The 17944-nt window shown below is 43.3% G+C and overlaps 1 protein-coding gene across 1 annotated transcript; it reads left to right on the top strand.

Moving 5' to 3' along the window:
• Positions 1-482: 482 nt before the first annotated feature.
• greb1 (growth regulating estrogen receptor binding 1) lies at positions 483-15988 on the top strand. The gene is made up of 33 exons (XM_041037184.1): positions 483-636; positions 930-1037; positions 1206-1382; positions 1578-1760; positions 3140-3241; positions 3491-3628; positions 4622-4783; positions 4952-5074; positions 5792-5977; positions 6370-6506; positions 6778-7054; positions 7164-7292; positions 7406-7618; positions 8010-8207; positions 8356-8539; positions 8695-8878; positions 9029-9165; positions 9269-9620; positions 9732-9847; positions 9966-10171; positions 10307-10931; positions 11028-11184; positions 11276-11378; positions 11584-11739; positions 11855-11991; positions 12084-12245; positions 13067-13271; positions 13438-13600; positions 13716-13834; positions 14386-14618; positions 14915-15115; positions 15288-15426; positions 15825-15988. The coding sequence occupies exons 1-33, from the start codon at positions 483-485 to the stop codon at positions 15986-15988; spliced, it is 6030 nt and encodes a 2009-aa protein (XP_040893118.1).
• The last annotated feature ends 1956 nt before the right edge of the window (positions 15989-17944 follow it).

Genomic DNA, 17944 nt, shown 5'->3' with positions numbered 1-17944 from the left:
GCTTTCTCTGTGGGGTTTCTCATCTGTTCGAGAGCAGATGAGAGAGGCGAACCAGGGGGAAACTAACAGAGAGAGAGAGAGAGAGAGGGAGACAGATGCAGAGAGAGAGAAAGTAGAAAAACAGAGAGAGAGAGGGAGTAGAGTCTAGGTCAGGGTGTTCTGACTCTGTCAGTAAAGCTGATTTTATGGCATGCTGTCTGGACAGATGCCATCCACTAGTAACCACTGTTTATGTGTGTGTTGGCCTGAGTGTGTTTCTGTGTGAATAGATGTGTGTATCTGGATATCAGTGTTTGAGTCTGTTCATATGCATAATGTGCATATGTCTGGGAGTATGTGTGTGTGTATAATGATGACAGTTCCCCTACTACTACCCCGTTCTCCAAAGTAGAGCATCACAGATATTACTGTGATAGGTCCTGTCTTGTATGTATCTTTTTAGAGTACCCAGCAAAAGGTTACTGTGTTTTTACAGAACACCAATGGGGAACTCCTATGCGGGCCAGCTGCGGACAACGCGCTTTGAGGAGGTTCTCCATAACTCCATTGAGGCATCACTGAGGTCGAACACTGTAGTTCCCCGACCTGTCTTCTCACAGCTGTACCTGGAAACGGAGCAGTCATTGGCACATGATGGTGGGTTGCGTGGATGCACAAGCGGTGCGATACTGAGTCCAGAAAAACAGTGTGATAATTTCCTGAAAATATCTCCATTTTGAATCCTGGCATCTGTGTCTCAGATTTTTTTTAGTGAATTTCAGTAGCAGGATAATAAAAACATCATCAACTCCTGTTAATCTGCAAGTTTAATCAGCCACTGTCAGCGGCTTTTGCTGTTTATTTACACTCTGTTGAATCTGTTGCTGCTTATCACTCTTGTTTACCATTTAAATTGCATGTTTTTTTTTTTGTTTGTATGTCCCCAACAGGCCGTGCTGAGAATGATGATGAGGATGATGAAGATGGCTCAGAGTCTAACAGCCCCCCAATACCCTACCAGATGAAGCCCCCACCTGAGGGATGCTGCACCACAGATGGTTTGTATACATAATCTCAAAAAATAACAACAAATAAAACATGCATTCCCAGATTTTTGCACTGTACTGCAGTCACAGTTGGCACAAGGAGAATTTTCAAGCAGGCGTACTGAACAGGAAGTAGTCAGTTTAAAAAGGCAAAGAAAATGTGTCTTTTCCTCCCCACAGGCTTCTGTCAGGCAGGCAGGGACTTGCGTCTGTCCTCTCTGGCCTCAGATCCCTTGGATGTGCCCCCTGGGTTTATGCTGGTTGGGATAAAGTCCCCCTCCCTCCCTGAGACACTGCTGGTGTGTGCTGTGGACCGCCGCTTCCTGCCAGACGAACGGGGTCGCAATGCTCTGCTGGGTGAGGCGGGAAACGTACACAGGAAAATATCATCGCTGTTTGTTGAGAAATGGAAAACTCTTTAAAATGTCATGCTTTCCCGGTTAAAGAAAACACCCTCGTGACATTATCCAGTCAGTTACATGTGTGTTAGTGTAACAACACATATGACACGCTCTCTTTAATCATACATTTCTTAATGTGTGCTCCCTCTAGGCTTCTCAGGGAACTGCATGGGCTGTGGAGAGAAAGGCTTTCGTTACTTCACAGAGTTCTCCAACCACATTAACCTGAAGCTCAGCACACAGCCCAAGAAACAGAAGCACTTGAGGTACCACCTTTACCGAAACAACCAGGGCATGCTGGTCAAAGGAGCGCTCATCTGCTGGAGGGGACACGGTAAGAGATGCATGTGATACATGTGTTGTATTTTGGCAGGTGATTCTAAATATGGTTTGTTTTTACATTTCTAATGCAACATACTGTAACAGAAACATACATATTCAAGTAGATTGTGGACATGGAAGCAAACAAAAAGCATGGGTGGGCCTGCTGTTACTGTGGTGGACCAGCATTTGGGGAATATATGGAAACACAGTGGAGTAATGAAGAATCCACTATTGTGTGTTATCATTGGATGTATCAGAGCTTGTTTACAAACATAGCTGATCATTGATGAGCTGATGACCTAGCAGTGGAAGGGAGAATGATAAATATTCGAGTATAACGGAAAAATAAAAAAGTGTTTGAAAGGTTGTCTTTTCTGTCAGCAGCTGTCTGTTATTATTATTTTGATGAATTTAGAGACTACAAATGAAAAACTTTGCCACCTTCAGATGACTATACGAATAAGTAACAGACATTAACTAAAGGAAAAGCTTCATATATTAATGCAGGGATGCTGGGAAGAGTTTGGTGTTTATTATTCTCTGCCTTTCCTGCATAGTGTTAATTAATGAATGAATTAATAATTAATATGAAAGAGACAAGCAAAATGTAAATAAGGGGTTTGAATGAGAGGTGAAAGTTTGTTGACAAGCACAGTTCCTACATTAAGATAGAGGCTTTTATATCCAATTTAGGTCCTGTATAAAAAAAAAAAAAAAGTCTAAAAATCTGACTTGTTTTGATCCGGAAACTGTGACTGTACAGGTCTGACCAGATGGATAGGTAGTGAAGCCTTGAGGACAGGTGAAAGGTGAGAGTACAGAGTGTTTACAGAGGCCACGGCCTGGAGGTAACCTATCAGATTAAAATGGTGTGAGAGGACACTACCTGGAGAAAACGCCTCTATTAAAGGACACTAACCCTGCAGATATTGTTACCTTCTCAGTGTTTCTATTCCTTTTCTGTTTTCACTTAATTCTTTACTCCTGTTGCCTGGGAGTGAAGCTTAAGGGTATAGTGTATCATCTGTTGTGTCCATCTATCACATGAAGTCAATCTTAAATTCCATCCATGCCAGACATTCACTTTCCCTTGTTTCTCTGCTGCTTCTGATGTAATTATACCTCAGTCAGGGTGTGTAGGATCGTTACGTCCAGTCCTGGAGTCTGTTTTCCAGAAGCAGGTTTAGTGAGTTACCTTGTTACCTTTTCTGAACAGGTCTTTATTACTCCAGTGCTCTCACATATATACGCTCAGACACACACACACACACATGCACAACAGATAGGTTATTATGATATTATATTATGATATACCTTGTTACTGCAAAGACAAGTTTCCATCCTCTTCGATAACACAATACTTAGTTTGTGTGTCTGTGTGTGTTTCAGATGGCAGGATGAGACAGATGGGGTCCAGCCTCTCAGAAGGCCACGTGACATCTGATGAACAGCCACCAAACCTGGCATCACACACACCTGCCAGCTACACAGGTAACATAAAAACACACATACATGTCGACACACTTGAGTGTCAAAGCAACGAATACCAAGATGATACTTTTGTTCTCATGGACAAAGATTTATTTTTGTGGTTTCAAACAGATGATTGACACAACCCTGTGGTTTGCCAAAACTGACAGTAACAGAATACAAAAACTATAATTAATCATCATAGTGATGTTTATAATGTGTCATTAAAAGTCACTAATTAATATCACTGCTGTCTCTTTCTTCATGCAGCGGGATCACATGTGGACCCTGTTGGTCTACCACAAATAGCTGACGTTCCCCACTCACTGACAAATGGCAACCATGCTGTTCCCTCCATCACCCAGCCGCCTTTAAATCAATCAGGGCCCGGAAGACCCTCAGTCACAGGTATAATATGTGCACTCTGGTGACTATAGCTCTAAAATCTGATAACCCACCATGTAACTGCATATAAACTGGGGTTTTAAGGCTGTCAGATTATTGTAGTTTATATGCTGTATGTTTATCCGATTTCCTACTTTAGCCTGCTTTCTCACTCTTATCTTTCTCCTTGTGTTTATGCAAACGTGGTCAGTTTGTATCTGTTGCCACCAGGGGAGGGGCCTTCTTCACACCTCTGAAAGGGAGAATGCCTACCACCAGCAGCCCAGTCAGAGAGAGAGAGAGAGCATGTGTGTGTGTGTGTGTGTGTTATAACACCCATGCATTACAGGAGCCAGCCAGCTGCATTGTGTGTTGGGGGCTGTCCTTTGTTTTCCCTTCTTTCATTTGCCAACACTTGGGGCACTAAACGTCTCTCTCCTTCTTTTCTTTTCTCTTCTGTCTGTCTTTCTCCCTCCCTCTCCCTCAGTCTGTCACCTCCATAAACCAGGGTTGTAAAATTCCCTTTCTGTCTCATTCTTTTTTCCTGCTTTCTCACTGAATGAAAAGCTTCCTTCCTGTCAATGTTTTTTTTTTGTTTTCATGGCCCTCTTAACAAGTGGACCTTTTATGTGTCTCCCTATTACCGCATTTCAACAGAAAGTTGAGAGGAAGAGGAAGAGACGGGTTAATATGTGACTGAAATATGGCTGTTTTCCATTACTGTATCAACGCAAGTCCGTCCTGAAACATGACTTAGTGATGTTGATATGTGGGATATTAGAATTAGAAAAGTGACTCTTCTGCTAGCCAGGAAATTACTCCTCGCTAGCTCAGTGTCCTAATGTTGTAGAAATTTAAGAAAATTTTAAAAAAATGCTTATTTAAAGATATTTTTGAAATGCATTTAAATTAATTAATATTTAAATTTGGATGTACAAAAAGGGGGTGACTACATTGAAAACATAAAATGTTTTAAAGCTAATACATGATCTAATCTTGTTTTTTTTTATACTCCAGGGCCACATGCAAATGCTGGACCCCCGAAAAAGAGGCACAAGGGCTGGTCGCCTGAGTCATCTGCCAACAGTCAGCCAGAGAGCACTGTGAAGACACCACCATCTTCATCATCCTTATCAACATTACCCGTGTCCTCTGCTGTAACAAATGGAACCAGATCAGGTAAAAACAGGAGATGATGCATATATGGAGATAAATGAAGAATGATGTGGTAACAGAAATTTATTTAATGCTAAATTTGTCAAAAAGATAGTTGTATGCTGCTTGATGTGTTACTATGTGTTTCTAAATGTAGATGTATTTCTGTGCTTCCTTACCTACTATATCCAGAGACTGCAGCTCCACTGAGTTCATCGCAAGGGTGCTCAACCCCTCTCTCTCCCCCAGGGCTGTCTGTAACAGTGCCTGATCAGCTGCTACACACCTGCAGACTACAACCGGTCATCTTCAAAGGTTTGATGGGCAATTATAATTTTAATTTAAAATGATACATTGCATTAAGTTGCATACAATTCTTTGTGCCTGACTAAATAATCAGTCAGAGTCATTATTGACTAGCTGATGCGTGGTGATCATTTTCCACCCAGATGTCAGTACTGGACTTTCTCAAGCAGGTGAACAGGTGAGGTTTTTTTAGTAACCACCCAGCAGATGGTCATTTTAGCTCGCCTCTCCTCACAGGTTAGAGGTCAGCTACTGCCCAAGGCTGTTTCTCAGCCTCTCTGCCCTCTCCCCTCATGCCCTCCCCTCCACCCTTTTCACCCCTTTGTGTCAGCCGTCAACTCATCCACCTTCCTTCTCCATCTTCTAGGCCTTAACCACTTCCTGCATCTAGTGTATGTACTTTCATCCTTTTCTCCTTTCTGTTTTCACTTCATATTCGTCACCTATCAGCTCTTCACCAGCTACACATCTTGTCCTTTCCTGTCTTTTCCTCCTCTTTGACTGCTCTTTGTTCCTCCCACTACACCACATCCCCATCCCTATGCTTATTCCTGTGCCTCTTGGGAATAGGTAGACCTGCATTTTCCCACCACTTGATCCGGCACAACAACTGGTCTAATCTGAATCTACCACCTGAGCTACAACCAAGCCTGAGTCCAGGTTGTCCTCAGCCGCCACCATGTGTTCATTCATCTATTTTATCTGTCTTCCTCTTGTTGAACGAAGGTCATGGTCCACTCCCTCAGCTGACTGGCAATGTCAGCGAAGTGCTCGTCAGTTCCCTGCTGCAGAGTTGTTACCTGAGCTCCCAGACACTCCCCAGAGTCTACCAGCACTACGGACCGTCACCCATTCAGCCACTGTCTACTGAGATGCAGATTCTGCTCACAGTTTACTACCTTGTTCAGCTAGGTCAGTTTTAAACCCTCTTCCAGAATAAAGTCTGTAATCATACACATTTCAGTAGGACTTCAGCAAGAAGGCAAGTGATTGATTCTTTATGACATTGTTATGCTTCATAATGGCCACTAGGAGGCAGATAGTTAGTAAACCAGTGAATAAATGGATAATTATGTGAGTTGCTTTGAGGATAAATTGTGGTGTTTTTTTTTTTTATTTTAAATTGATATTTTGTCCAAACTTTGGCTTCATATTTGACCCACACATTATCACCTAGTCAGTGTAGCCCATAATGTGTAAAAGCCTTTTTTGTCCCTTTGCTAAAACCTTATTCCATTAAACTACTGTATGGGTCATGAATAAACATGTTAACTACTTCTTTGTCTCCCACCTGCTTTCCCAAGGCCCTGACCAAGTGCCCCTGATTGAGGACTTGGAGCAGATATTCATGAGGTCGTGGAGGGAGTCTCACCTCAGTGAGATTAGACAGTACCAGCAGCCTCAAACACCAGCCACCCAAGGGAGGCACTATGGCATAGAGGTGAGACAGGACATATTATGATCATGACATTTAGGGGACCTTAAGATCCAGATTTATATGCAACTATGCAACTATTTTCCAATTCTTTACCTTTCAGCATCACAGACACCATTACCTTCCACATGAAGCCTATTAGCACATCAAAACATTCATTTCTACAGTCATTACAGTCCTCTCCATGGAACATTTTAAAGAAACAAATACTAATGACAATACATGATAAAATTAAATAAATGAACACATTGCTCATCTTCTTTTACCCTGTCTCCAGACTCCCTCCACCCTGCCTGGGCTCCCACAGCACCTCTGCTTACCTCCCCAGAGTCAACAACCCCTGACCCCCAGCCAGCTTCCCTGGCTCGCCCAGCTGGCTGCGTCATCCTGTGGAGAGGGCGTGGTAGTGTTAGGGGAGCAGATCAGATCTTTGGCTCAAGGCCTCCAGCAAACGTTGAGCAGGTTGATGGAAGGACGGCTTGAAAACACCAGCTATGTGGTCATTATTGTCACTGCACCAGGACAGGAAACGCAGTCCTGTGTGGTCGTTACAGGTGGGAGCTGTGTTTTTATATGCGTGTATGAATGTTGTAAAATCTTCAGAATGAAACAAAGAGAATATTTTAGCAGATATGAATTCAGTGTGTTTTACTCTGTTTGCAGGCAAACATCAGTGCCGTGCCTTGGCAGAGAGTATGTATTCTCCCAGTGAGGGCCTGAAAGAAATCAACCACCAGCTCTCCACTGGCGTGGCCCAGGAACTCATCCACTTCTGCAATTCGCTCGGACAAGGTGTTACTGACTGTCTGTCTTCTGATTCACATGCACATTTGTGTGTTCAGTACAGTATTGAGTGTGTTTTCGTCATAATTCACCAACATATTGTGTGACTCTCTGTTTCTCAGATGGCGATATGGATTCCCTCCTGGATAGTGCCACCGTCGACAGCAACGAGCCATCTCCTCTATCCAGCAGTCAGGAATCAGCTGAAGACAGAAGCCTCAAAAATACACATAGTCCAAAAGACACACACAGTCCAAAAGATTCACTCACACAGTGTCCAAAAGACTCACCCAGTCCTAAAGAAAGCGCTTCAAGTCCCAAAGACACATGTTCAGGTAAGACCCACTCAGGTTTAAGTGTATACTCTATGCAAAATGAATTCCCTGTCCTTGCATCAGTGTCAAATAGTGCTTGGACAAGATGTTTAAATGTTCTCTTTCAGCAGATGTCATGTACAGGTTACATCAGGTTTTCCACAGCTGTAATTCATACGATTTCATAGTTATGATCTTCACATTTCTACCTAATACCAATACTTGCTGCTGTAACTCTTCCCAGAATCAGCTTGATTTATTGTTGAACATGGAACCTGAGAATAACATCTGCATGTATTTCCACTCTTCCTTTAGCCAGGAAACATGCACAGTTGAGAGCAGGATAATCGTAATGTTTAAAAAATCTTTGATTGTGTATAATAAGAATTTGTGTGTGTGTGTGTGTGTGTAGAATACTCCGTAGAGTGGCGTGAGGTGCGACCCATCCAGCTGGCAGTGGCTAGAAAGCTGCTGTCTCACGTTTGTGCTATAGCGGACTCCAGCACGCAAAACCTGGATCTTGGCTCCTTCGACAGGGTCAGCTTCCTCATCCTGGTCCCACCGTCCGAGGTCACATTTCAGCAGACTGTGCTCCACCTCTGGAGCTCTGGTTAGTCACAGAGACCTTATTTTTCAGCAGCTGTATTTATGAATTCTTCTTGTATTTAAAAAAAAAAAAAATGCGAGTGTGCCTATAACATGATGTGTTTTGGATGTTGTCCTCTACCTCTCTCTCTCTCTTTGTCTGCATATCTCAGGTGTCCTTCAGGAGCTTGGGAGTTTAGACCTGGATTGTGTGTCTCTGCGAGATGCTGAACGTTATGTGGTCAAGATGGACCAGAGCGCTCAGGCACGAATTGACAGCCTCATTCAGGAAGCTCACAGTAACTCGTACACACTCTACATTTTGGTCCATGACCACGCCCACTGGGACATTAGCAGGTATGTCTGAGAAGTGAAAAGAAAAATCTGGATTATTAATGTTTTCTCTTTTTGTTGTAACATAGTTGTTGTTCCAGAGCAAGAGACTCAGTGAAGCAATCAAGCCTATTTACTAAGTCTCTGTGTCTGTGTCTCTGTCTCTGTCCCCCTCTCAGTGCATCCTACAGCAGCTCAGACAGTGGTTTGGGTCTGGTTGACCAGCTGTTAAACTCCCGACAGGTCAGAGATGCTCCAAACATCCTAATTCTCCACGTCACCTCCTTCCCCTTCGCTCTTCAGACTCAGTACACCCGCATCAGCCCTTACAACGAGATCCACTGGCCCTCTGCATTCAGTAATGTAAGATTCAATTCTGTGTTACACACGCTCTGCTTTTAGTGCTTTAACATACATTAGCAGCGCATATCTAGAGATTGACACGATGAAGAGTTTGAACTTAAATCACTTTCTTGTGTGTGTACCCATAACATTGTGTGTCGGTGTCTACAGGATGTGGACCTGTATCATGAGAGGACGCGGTACTTTGGTGTGTCAGAGCTTTTAGAGTCGACTCGTTCAGGGAGCAGCCTGCCTTTGATGCGTTATGATTCCTCCTTTGAAAGTATGGCATCTGCCCTGGAAGAAAGGTAGCACACAAACCCCCCCACTCTTCACAAACAAGTTTAAATTACTTGCAGGTTTACAAAAAAATGCTTCAAGAAGCCCTTAAAATCTCTCCCTCTCTCCCAGGTTCCCTAAGCTGCACAGTGCTGTGATCCGCACCACAGTCCTGATCCAGCACTACTGCGTAGCCCTGATGGCTGCATCCGGCAGAATTGGCGGCTCCCACAATCTCCACAAACACACCTCTGTGGAGACCCTGGAGATTGTACAATCACTGCTCTCTGCTGCCCAGCAATGTCCCGCCCACCACGGCCACATGGTCCTGCTGCGGATCCCCTCTTTGGCTCTGGCTGCATGGGCCCACCGGCGGCTCTCCAGAGTGAGGAGACAGCTGGGTCTGGAGGAGAGTTTTGAAATCATACTTGGAAATCCCAACCAAGCTCTGAATATTGGACAGACTTTCATCGATCAGATCAAGGTGGGAGAGTAGTTCATAGCATCATGAAATATAGGAAAAGCTTGCAAGTTGTGAAATGAGAGACACTGACTGACTGTGAAAATTTATGCTTTCTGTGCTTGTGTCTCGCAGATGTGGCTAAAGATCCAGGATTCTGACTGGGTTCCTCGTACCTATCTGGAGCTGGAGGCCCTTCCCTGCATCCTGATCCTGTCAGGAGCTGAGCCCCTGGGAGAATCACTGCCCAGGTAACCTCTGACCTAAAACCTTGGCCCTTTCTTCCCAACCCGCCCTACACTGTAGTATTATCACCAAGTATTATGTTCAGACTGTAAAAAATGTCATGTGAATTACTTGTACCTACAGGTCGCTGAAGTACTGTGACCTTCGGGTGATAAGCTGCTCCTACCTTCAGCGAACCACTCTCGAACAAGAGCTGGGCCTTGCTGCTTATCTAGTGAGGGCAGAGTCACGACCCCCACACAATCCCGGCCCAGGAAGTGACCTGCTGGAGAGTGATGCTGAAAAACTCAGCAGCACTGACAATGAGGAGGAGGAGGGACAGGAGAACGGTGAGATGAGATTCCACATGAACATGAACTGTTTTTTCAGATTTTAAAACGTGTTAAATGTTCAATTGTTGTTTGAAGGGAGATCTTAACTGATGTGGTGGCTAATTTATTGTTGTCTTATCTCTCCATTTCCAGAAGACTCCCCTCTGTCATCCAGTCAGCAGCCCCATTCATGCCCAGACAGTGGAGCTTTAGATCCCTTCTCTGCCCAAAGCACCACGTCTCCAAATGTCCAGAAGGGGACCGTGGACACCACACAATCACCCTCACCATCACAGACTCAGTTTCAGTCCCAGATCTCGTCTCAGTCTTTTCCATATCCTCAACCTACACCACACCACCAAACCCAACCTCAAGTTCAAAGTCATTCCCAGGCCCAGCCCATCTCCCAGTTGCAGCCACAACCACAAATTCAGAGTCAAAGTCAGCTATTATCTCAAACTAATTCCCAACCTTACACCCAGACACTTCCCCAGCACCAGTCTCTCTCACAGATGCAAACGCCCAACCCTCAAACTCAGCCTCTTCCCCCTACCCAGTCTCGTCGCCAACACTCCAAGTCCACTTCCTCTGGCTCCTTGTCCCCCAGAGCCTCCTCTCCTCACCTGAGCTGCTCCTGGGCACGAGGAGTGAGTCGCCCGCCCTCTGTGCTCCTCCCTCGTGCCCTCTATGACATTATCACGGCCAGTGACAGCAGCGGGCTTCCACGATGTACCTCATTCCTGCCACACATGTCTGTCGCATGGGCAAGCAGCTTCAGGTAAAACCGACATGTTTTTTACAGCCTGGTGTTTTCTGCTCATACAACTCTAACTTCTTGGGGGTCAGTTTCATGAACAATGTCTTTTGTGTGCAGGCCCTTGCTGAGTAAGATGATGACATGTACAGAACAGTCTCTGTATTATCGCCAGTGGACAGTCCCTCGCTCCTACCACATGGACAGCAGCAATCGCACTGAAGGACGAAGTGACAACTTTCACCCTCGCAGGCTGCTGCTCAGTGGACCCCCTCAGGTACTTCCTATTTTTACTTCTGTTCTTTTACTCAAACTCAAGCTCATGTTATACAGTAGACTTATAGTATATTCCCTATTTCCACGGCCAGGTGGGTAAGACAGGAGCGTACCTCCACTTCCTGGGTATTCTGTCTCGGATGCTGATAAGGCTGATGGAGGTGGATATCTATGATGAAGAGGACATCAACTACAGTCAGTATATTTGCAGCAATCGCTACCATTTCTGACCTACATCATGTAAATAATGGAGACCAGACTTTCTAAAGACTCTACTCCAAGTCGTTTCTTATTGGTCCTGTGAAGATCATATGATTGTATCTAGGATTTTGTCAGGATGGATTCTAAACTTGAGTATTTGCAGTGCTGTAAATGTGTCTGCAATGTGTTGTGTATTTAGGTGCCCAGGCAGAGGGGGTGCAGTACCACCCACCCAGTGCTCCCTGGCCCAACCCAGACATTATGAGGACGATGCCCTTTGACTACACCATACATGACCCCAAATATGATGATATCAGCGCTGTTTATTGCCCTGCATATAAACCCAGTGCTGAGGGTAAGCATAAGAAAACACACTGACACACAACCATGACTTTTAAAAATGTTTTTCTGTAAATATTACGAAGATTACTCTAGTCCTCATCTGTCTTTTCCCCTGTTGTCTTCCTAAGGAAACCCTGTGCGGCAGGAGGATGTGTACCTACGCAGGCGGACATCTAGGATCAAGCTGTCTAAATATGCAGCCTACAACACCTATCATCACTGTGAACAGTGTCATCAGTACTTGGGCTTCAACCCCAGATACCAGGTCGGCCTAACACATCCAAACACAGAAAAATTCTGATAAATTGACACTCTTTCGAAATGTAAATGTGACTGTCCTCTCTAAACATATTTCAGATGTATGAGTCAACACTGCATGCCTTCACATTCACCCATCTGCTGCTCGGGGAAGAGATCCAGCTCTACTTCATCATACCAAAGTCCAAAGAGCACTACTTCAGCTTCAGCCAACCAGGAGGCCAGCTCGAGAGCATGCGGCTGCCTCTCACTTCTGACTGGGTAAGTTCTTCCTCAGTGAAATTTGAACCACTGAATCTCTGAAAAGGCATTTTCCCCATGCCGATATCTAGAGTTACAAATAAACCAGCAGTGGGATAGTTTACTGTTTATCTCACAATACAAAGAACGTGTGTGTAGAGATATTAGAACAGAAAAAGGAATTAAGTAACAATGATGTGCATATTTTTAAAATCTCATGTTGAAGTTGAAGTCTCAGTTCAGTCTGGAATGCAGTGTCAATGTAAACACCAGGAGATATTAATTTACAGTTTGTAAGGGAATCTGTTTCTGTTAATCACTCCTAGATACAGACAGAAATACCATAATTACCTTAAAGCAGTGATTTGCTGTGAAGTACAGTGCAACAAACTGGTTGTTCCACAAGGTGGTGCTATAAAGCAAACTATGGCACAAAATGCTTTGGGGGAAAATGCATTACTATAGCCTCTTTGTATTTATAAAAATATGTATATCAGAGATTCCTATCGAAGGAGATATTTGAAATTATTTTGCATAGCACGATAAAATCTTTAGTCACACCAGTCAGAAAACTCTCTCTATCTTATCATGTTGCCTTTCCTCTGGCATTTACTCGCTGTATCATTTATCTTTGTAAACACCTGGGATGTCCCCAGAACCTGTTTTGGACGCTGCTACTCAAGCCTACATCCAAAGACAAAGTCATGACACTGCTTGGGTTTCAGTTTCCTTCATCAGTTTGAAAATCATGTTGTAATGTAGTATGGAAGTATCATATTCTACTTACATTATGTTTTCATGAATCACAGTAGTTATTGTGAATTTTTTTCCCACTTCTCCAGAGCCCTGACTGCATCAAGAGTCCAATCTTCACTCCAACCACTGGCCGACATGAGCATGGTCTGTTCAACCTGTACCATGCTATGGATGGAGCCTCACATCTCCATATTCTGGTGGTCAAAGAGTATGAGATGGCCGTCTATAAGAAGTACTGGCCCAACCACATCATGCTGGTGCTGCCCACTGTCTTCAATGGAGCTGGAATAGGTATGTTATTGCTACTACTGATGGGTATGTAGGAATTTCTTAAATTAATTACATTTCCAATACAAACCTGCACAGCAATCTCACTAACACATACTGAAATTCCAATTTCAAGCGCCGCTGATTTCATAGCCCCCAACTTTAATAACAGATCATGGTTATTATGCAGGTGCTGCTCACTTCCTCATTAAGGAGCTTTCATATCACAACTTGGAGCTGGAGCGCAGTCGGCGGTTGGAGGGAGGGGGCCCAGCAGGTGACGTCTGGCCCTTCATCATCCTGGCTGATGACTCCTGTGTTATGTGGAACGCAGTCGACCTCGACGCACGCAAGTACGTACAGTCACTGTATTTCTATAAATAATAATGAAGGACAAAATGGATGTTTCTTGAATCACTTTATGAGTTGCTCTTAACATAGCTATTCTTTGCCTGCCATTGTTTTTAGTGGTCCAGCAGAGCATGCTGTGTCACTGAAACAGGTCTTACAGCACATGGAGGCCTGTCCAGACCTGGCCCACTATGGGCTGTGCGGGATCAGGAAGTGGAGCAGCCGTGGACTCACAGGTCAGAAATCCAAGGAACATTTTTACAGAATTTTAGTCTTTGTAATGCAAAGTAACAGGAAATAAATTCTAAGTGTAACCTCAAAAGAATCACTAAGGTAGTACTTGTAAGTCTGCTGTACTGGACTGCACACGGTAAGTTAAAATAATAGACGGATACACTGTATGGCCATGGAATTGCCTTGAAAGGGCGGACTGTACTTGTAGATGCCTCAGATCTAAACTGCAGATACAGATTGTTATGTCTTCATCTGTTCAGTAGTCGTTCACCTTCATGACTTTTTTTTAAAGCTACATGTCTGGCTCCAAGCTATAGCTCTTTTTTTAGGCCCATTGACTCCCTGTGCAGCCTCAGATAACCAGTTATACAGAGACTCAAGACAAAGAACTTTGAAATGACTTCCCTGTAAAGCTTAGGCTGACAGAATCAGTGTAATCTTTTTAAATCACACATATGAAGCGATTTCTTTGGAAAATGTAAAATAAAACCTTTACTGGTGTATGAGTAAAATAACTTATTGGGGCTGTGGTGATTTGTGTTGGTTTTGTTAGGTAATAGACAGAGGGAGCCGTTCTCCAGAGGTCACCTTCATGACTTCCTCCTCCTCAATGTGGACCGGAGTCAGAACATACAGTACGACCAAAACCGCTTCACCTGTCACGACGTGGACTTCACCCTGAGGCTGCACAGCGCCGGACTGCTCGTCTGCAGGTTTAACAGCTTTAGCGTCATGAAGAAGCAGATCGCCATAGGAGGATACAGGACATTTATTATCAAGACCAAGGTAGATGTTGAAGAGAACACAAATACTATTTTCATATATATATAGCTAGATAGCTAGCTAGCTAGATAGATAGATAGATAGATATTACACAACCTTAGCAGCTTGTCTGAATTTTACATGTCATGTCATCATCTGCCGCTTGTCTGGGTCCAGTCCCAGGTCGCGGGGGCAACTGCCACCCAGTCTGAATTTTACATAACACAATGCAGTGATAAGTGTTCAATTCAAGCGTTTTATAGCACTTTATATCCATTAATGTACCAATGATATTAAACAAAAGTTTAACATTTCTCCAGATGACAGATGTTCCCACATCAGTGGGGCCTTCACAGTACGTCTGTGCCCCAGACAGCAAGCACCTTTTCTTGGCTACACCGGCTCAGCTCCTCCTGGAAAAATACCTCCAACACACCAGCCAGAAGCTGTTTCCACTCAGCACCAAGAACTACACACACCCTGTACTGTCTGTGGACTGTTACCTCAACCTGGGACCTGAAGTACGCAGCACACACGCAGATACAGACACTGTTTCAAGCAAAAAGAGACGCACAGAATCACAGCCTTTATTTTTGTGGAAGATTATTAACCTGTGAACTGAAGTGTAGGTTCATATACCCATAAATTCAAACATACAGTTTATAAAAGACACACTCGTCTTGTCTCCTGCAGGTGACAGTGTGTTTTGTGAGTTCCAGACCTCACTCTGTCAACATCAGTGCCACAGGGCTGCTGTTCAGCGGCCTGCTCCTCTGTTTCGCCGACTCCTTTGTGACCCCTGGGTTCCTCAAGAAGTTCACCTTCCTCAAAGGTACAAGGGCACATCAAATACAGATGATGGACAAATGTGTGTTAAATGTGACACATATGAAATGATTTACTTAAAAATGCGGGTACTGTCATGAGTACATGAGATCTTAGGTATCATTCTGAATGCCAAAAAGTGCTACATTTAGCAACAAAAAAAAAAAAAAAAAAACATCACTACAACAGTGTCCAACAGTGTTAAATGACATATAACTGCCACGTTGTCCGATGAATTCAAGCCAGAGACCTTTGTTGTTGTGTCTCGCCCCTTGACACCTCTAACAGCAGCTATACTGCTTTTGAGGGAAAAGGACAAGGCTACATGGTTTCATCCTAGTCATTTTGATTTCCATATTGTAGTTAAAGTCTCTGTCCCTCTCCCTCATGTCTGCCTCCCTGTAGGTGCGACTCTGTGTGTCATCAGTGCAGATCGTAGCTCGTTGAGGCAGACGGTGGGCAGGCTGGAGCTGGAGGAGGAGTGGAGGTTCAGGCTCAGCGACGAATTCCAGACCGCCAACGCCAAAGAGGACCGACCGCTTTTCTTCTTGACTGGAAAGCATATATGAAACAGTCAGGGTTGAAGTTACTTTTAATTGCCAAAGAGAAGAAGTGTTTTATGTAGAATGTACTCAGTCACTCAGGGTCTATATGGACAATGTTAGTCTACTAACATGTGAAGTGTTTCGTAGACTAACGTGTGGAAACATTGTGGAGGGAATATGAAACATTAGCCATGACCTGGTTATTATGTGAATAAGCAAGAGATTGGTCCAGAGGAATTAAGGATTTTCAGTAAACCTCACATGAAATTCTGTAAATAAAATTGCACCGTTTACATTTATGGTTCATAAAACATTTGAGTGCTAGTGTACCCAAAGAAATTAGTTTGATAAATAAGATATACCCATTATCTGATCGTATAGTTAAATGGAGATAAAAAGCTGAAAGGAATCATCCTGCACGCTTCTTGATACAGACAGTATCTTGATTTACAGTATATTGGAAGCAAACATGGAATTGAAATCATTTTTTTTTTTTTTGCCCTTTGAAGAAACTCACTAGACTGAGTAATTGCTGGTACTGCTTTTGTATTTCTTCATATGTGTTTGCATGTTTAGCTGTTTTTAAGTTCTTGTTGCAATATCTCAGTGTTCTGCACACATTTACACGCAGGTGCACACAACACAAGAAGCTTTTTACAGGTCAGACACAATCATTTGTGTGCAATGGTAGCCGATTTTTGGCAGCAAACATTTTTATTGGGGCGACTTTTGTAGAGGTTTGTTTTGCTTGTATGTTTCACATATGAAACATTTTGTCAGATTTGTATTATGTAAAAAAAGTACTTATTTTCAGTGTGAACAAGAAAAATAATTGGGGTGGTGTCTCTGTTTGGGTGTTCTGTGCTTTATGCTCCGTAGACTGCATGATGATTTTATTTGTGCTTGTGCAGGAACACAAATCTACTGTGTGCTGGCAGCATATTACAATGTACAGTTTTTTATGCCTTTAATTGTATAAATGTACAGACATTTTAAATTTCTTGTGTGTGTATGCATGTGTGTGTTTATATGTCTCTTTCAAACACAGAGCACAACTTAACCAGTCGCTCTAAACATGAATGGTGAAAACACTCTTGTACGTTAGCGGCCTGAAGGTTACTGTGTGCCACTTAACAATAAAAACAGGACAGTCATAAAGTTTATGTAAGCACCAAATCAGAAAAATATGTGGTTGTTTTGACCAGTTATACAAGCATCATATTTCTCCATCTAATTTGAACTATCAAGTTAAAGCATTTTATAACCTTGTAAGACAAAACAAATCGGTTTTCAAAAAAGGAAGCCTGACTGAAAAAGTCCTCAATCCACAAAAAGAATATTGTTCCCTTTCTGGCAGAGCTGTGTCCCACAGTGTCTGAGGGTTAGGAGATATTTGAGACCGCAAAGCGGAGACAGAGCATTCGAAGTCTAAATGGCTAAGTGTCACAAGAGGGACGGAGTCAAGTTGCAAACTTTACCTGTCAGTCAGGCAATGGTGCTGCCCTCAGATGCTCCCTATGTCCTCACATGGAAACTCTGTGGTATCTGTGTGTGTGTTTGTGGACTTTCAGGCTATAATAATATCTGTACATTTTGTTTTTATTTTTGTTTTAGGTTTAGAAAAGAAAAAAATCACCACCAGAAATACTTCCTCTGTTATTTATAATGTTACTGTCATAAATCATCCACTGGCACACATCCATAATCAGTGTATATATTTGCTGCACTGTGTGTGTGTGTGTGTGTGTGTGTGTGTGTGTGTGTGTGTGTGTGTGTGTGTCAGTGGAGTCTGTAGTGTCAGATGGGCATCTTAAACAGCAAGAGAGTATAGCAACCCCCTCTCAGATTTCCTCCAAGTACTCCATTCCTAGAACACACTTGTTGATAATTTTAGTCTATAACACTCAAGTACTCAAGTACCAGCTACTCAGTCAAAAACAGTTCCACAGATCTAAGACTCACAGGATTTATCTGAGTTAG

This window comes from Toxotes jaculatrix, chromosome 1, assembly GCF_017976425.1.
Source record: "Toxotes jaculatrix isolate fToxJac2 chromosome 1, fToxJac2.pri, whole genome shotgun sequence".
In the NCBI taxonomy this organism is placed as follows: domain Eukaryota; kingdom Metazoa; phylum Chordata; class Actinopteri; family Toxotidae; genus Toxotes; species Toxotes jaculatrix.
This window is presented reverse-complemented; position numbering and strand designations above follow the sequence as displayed.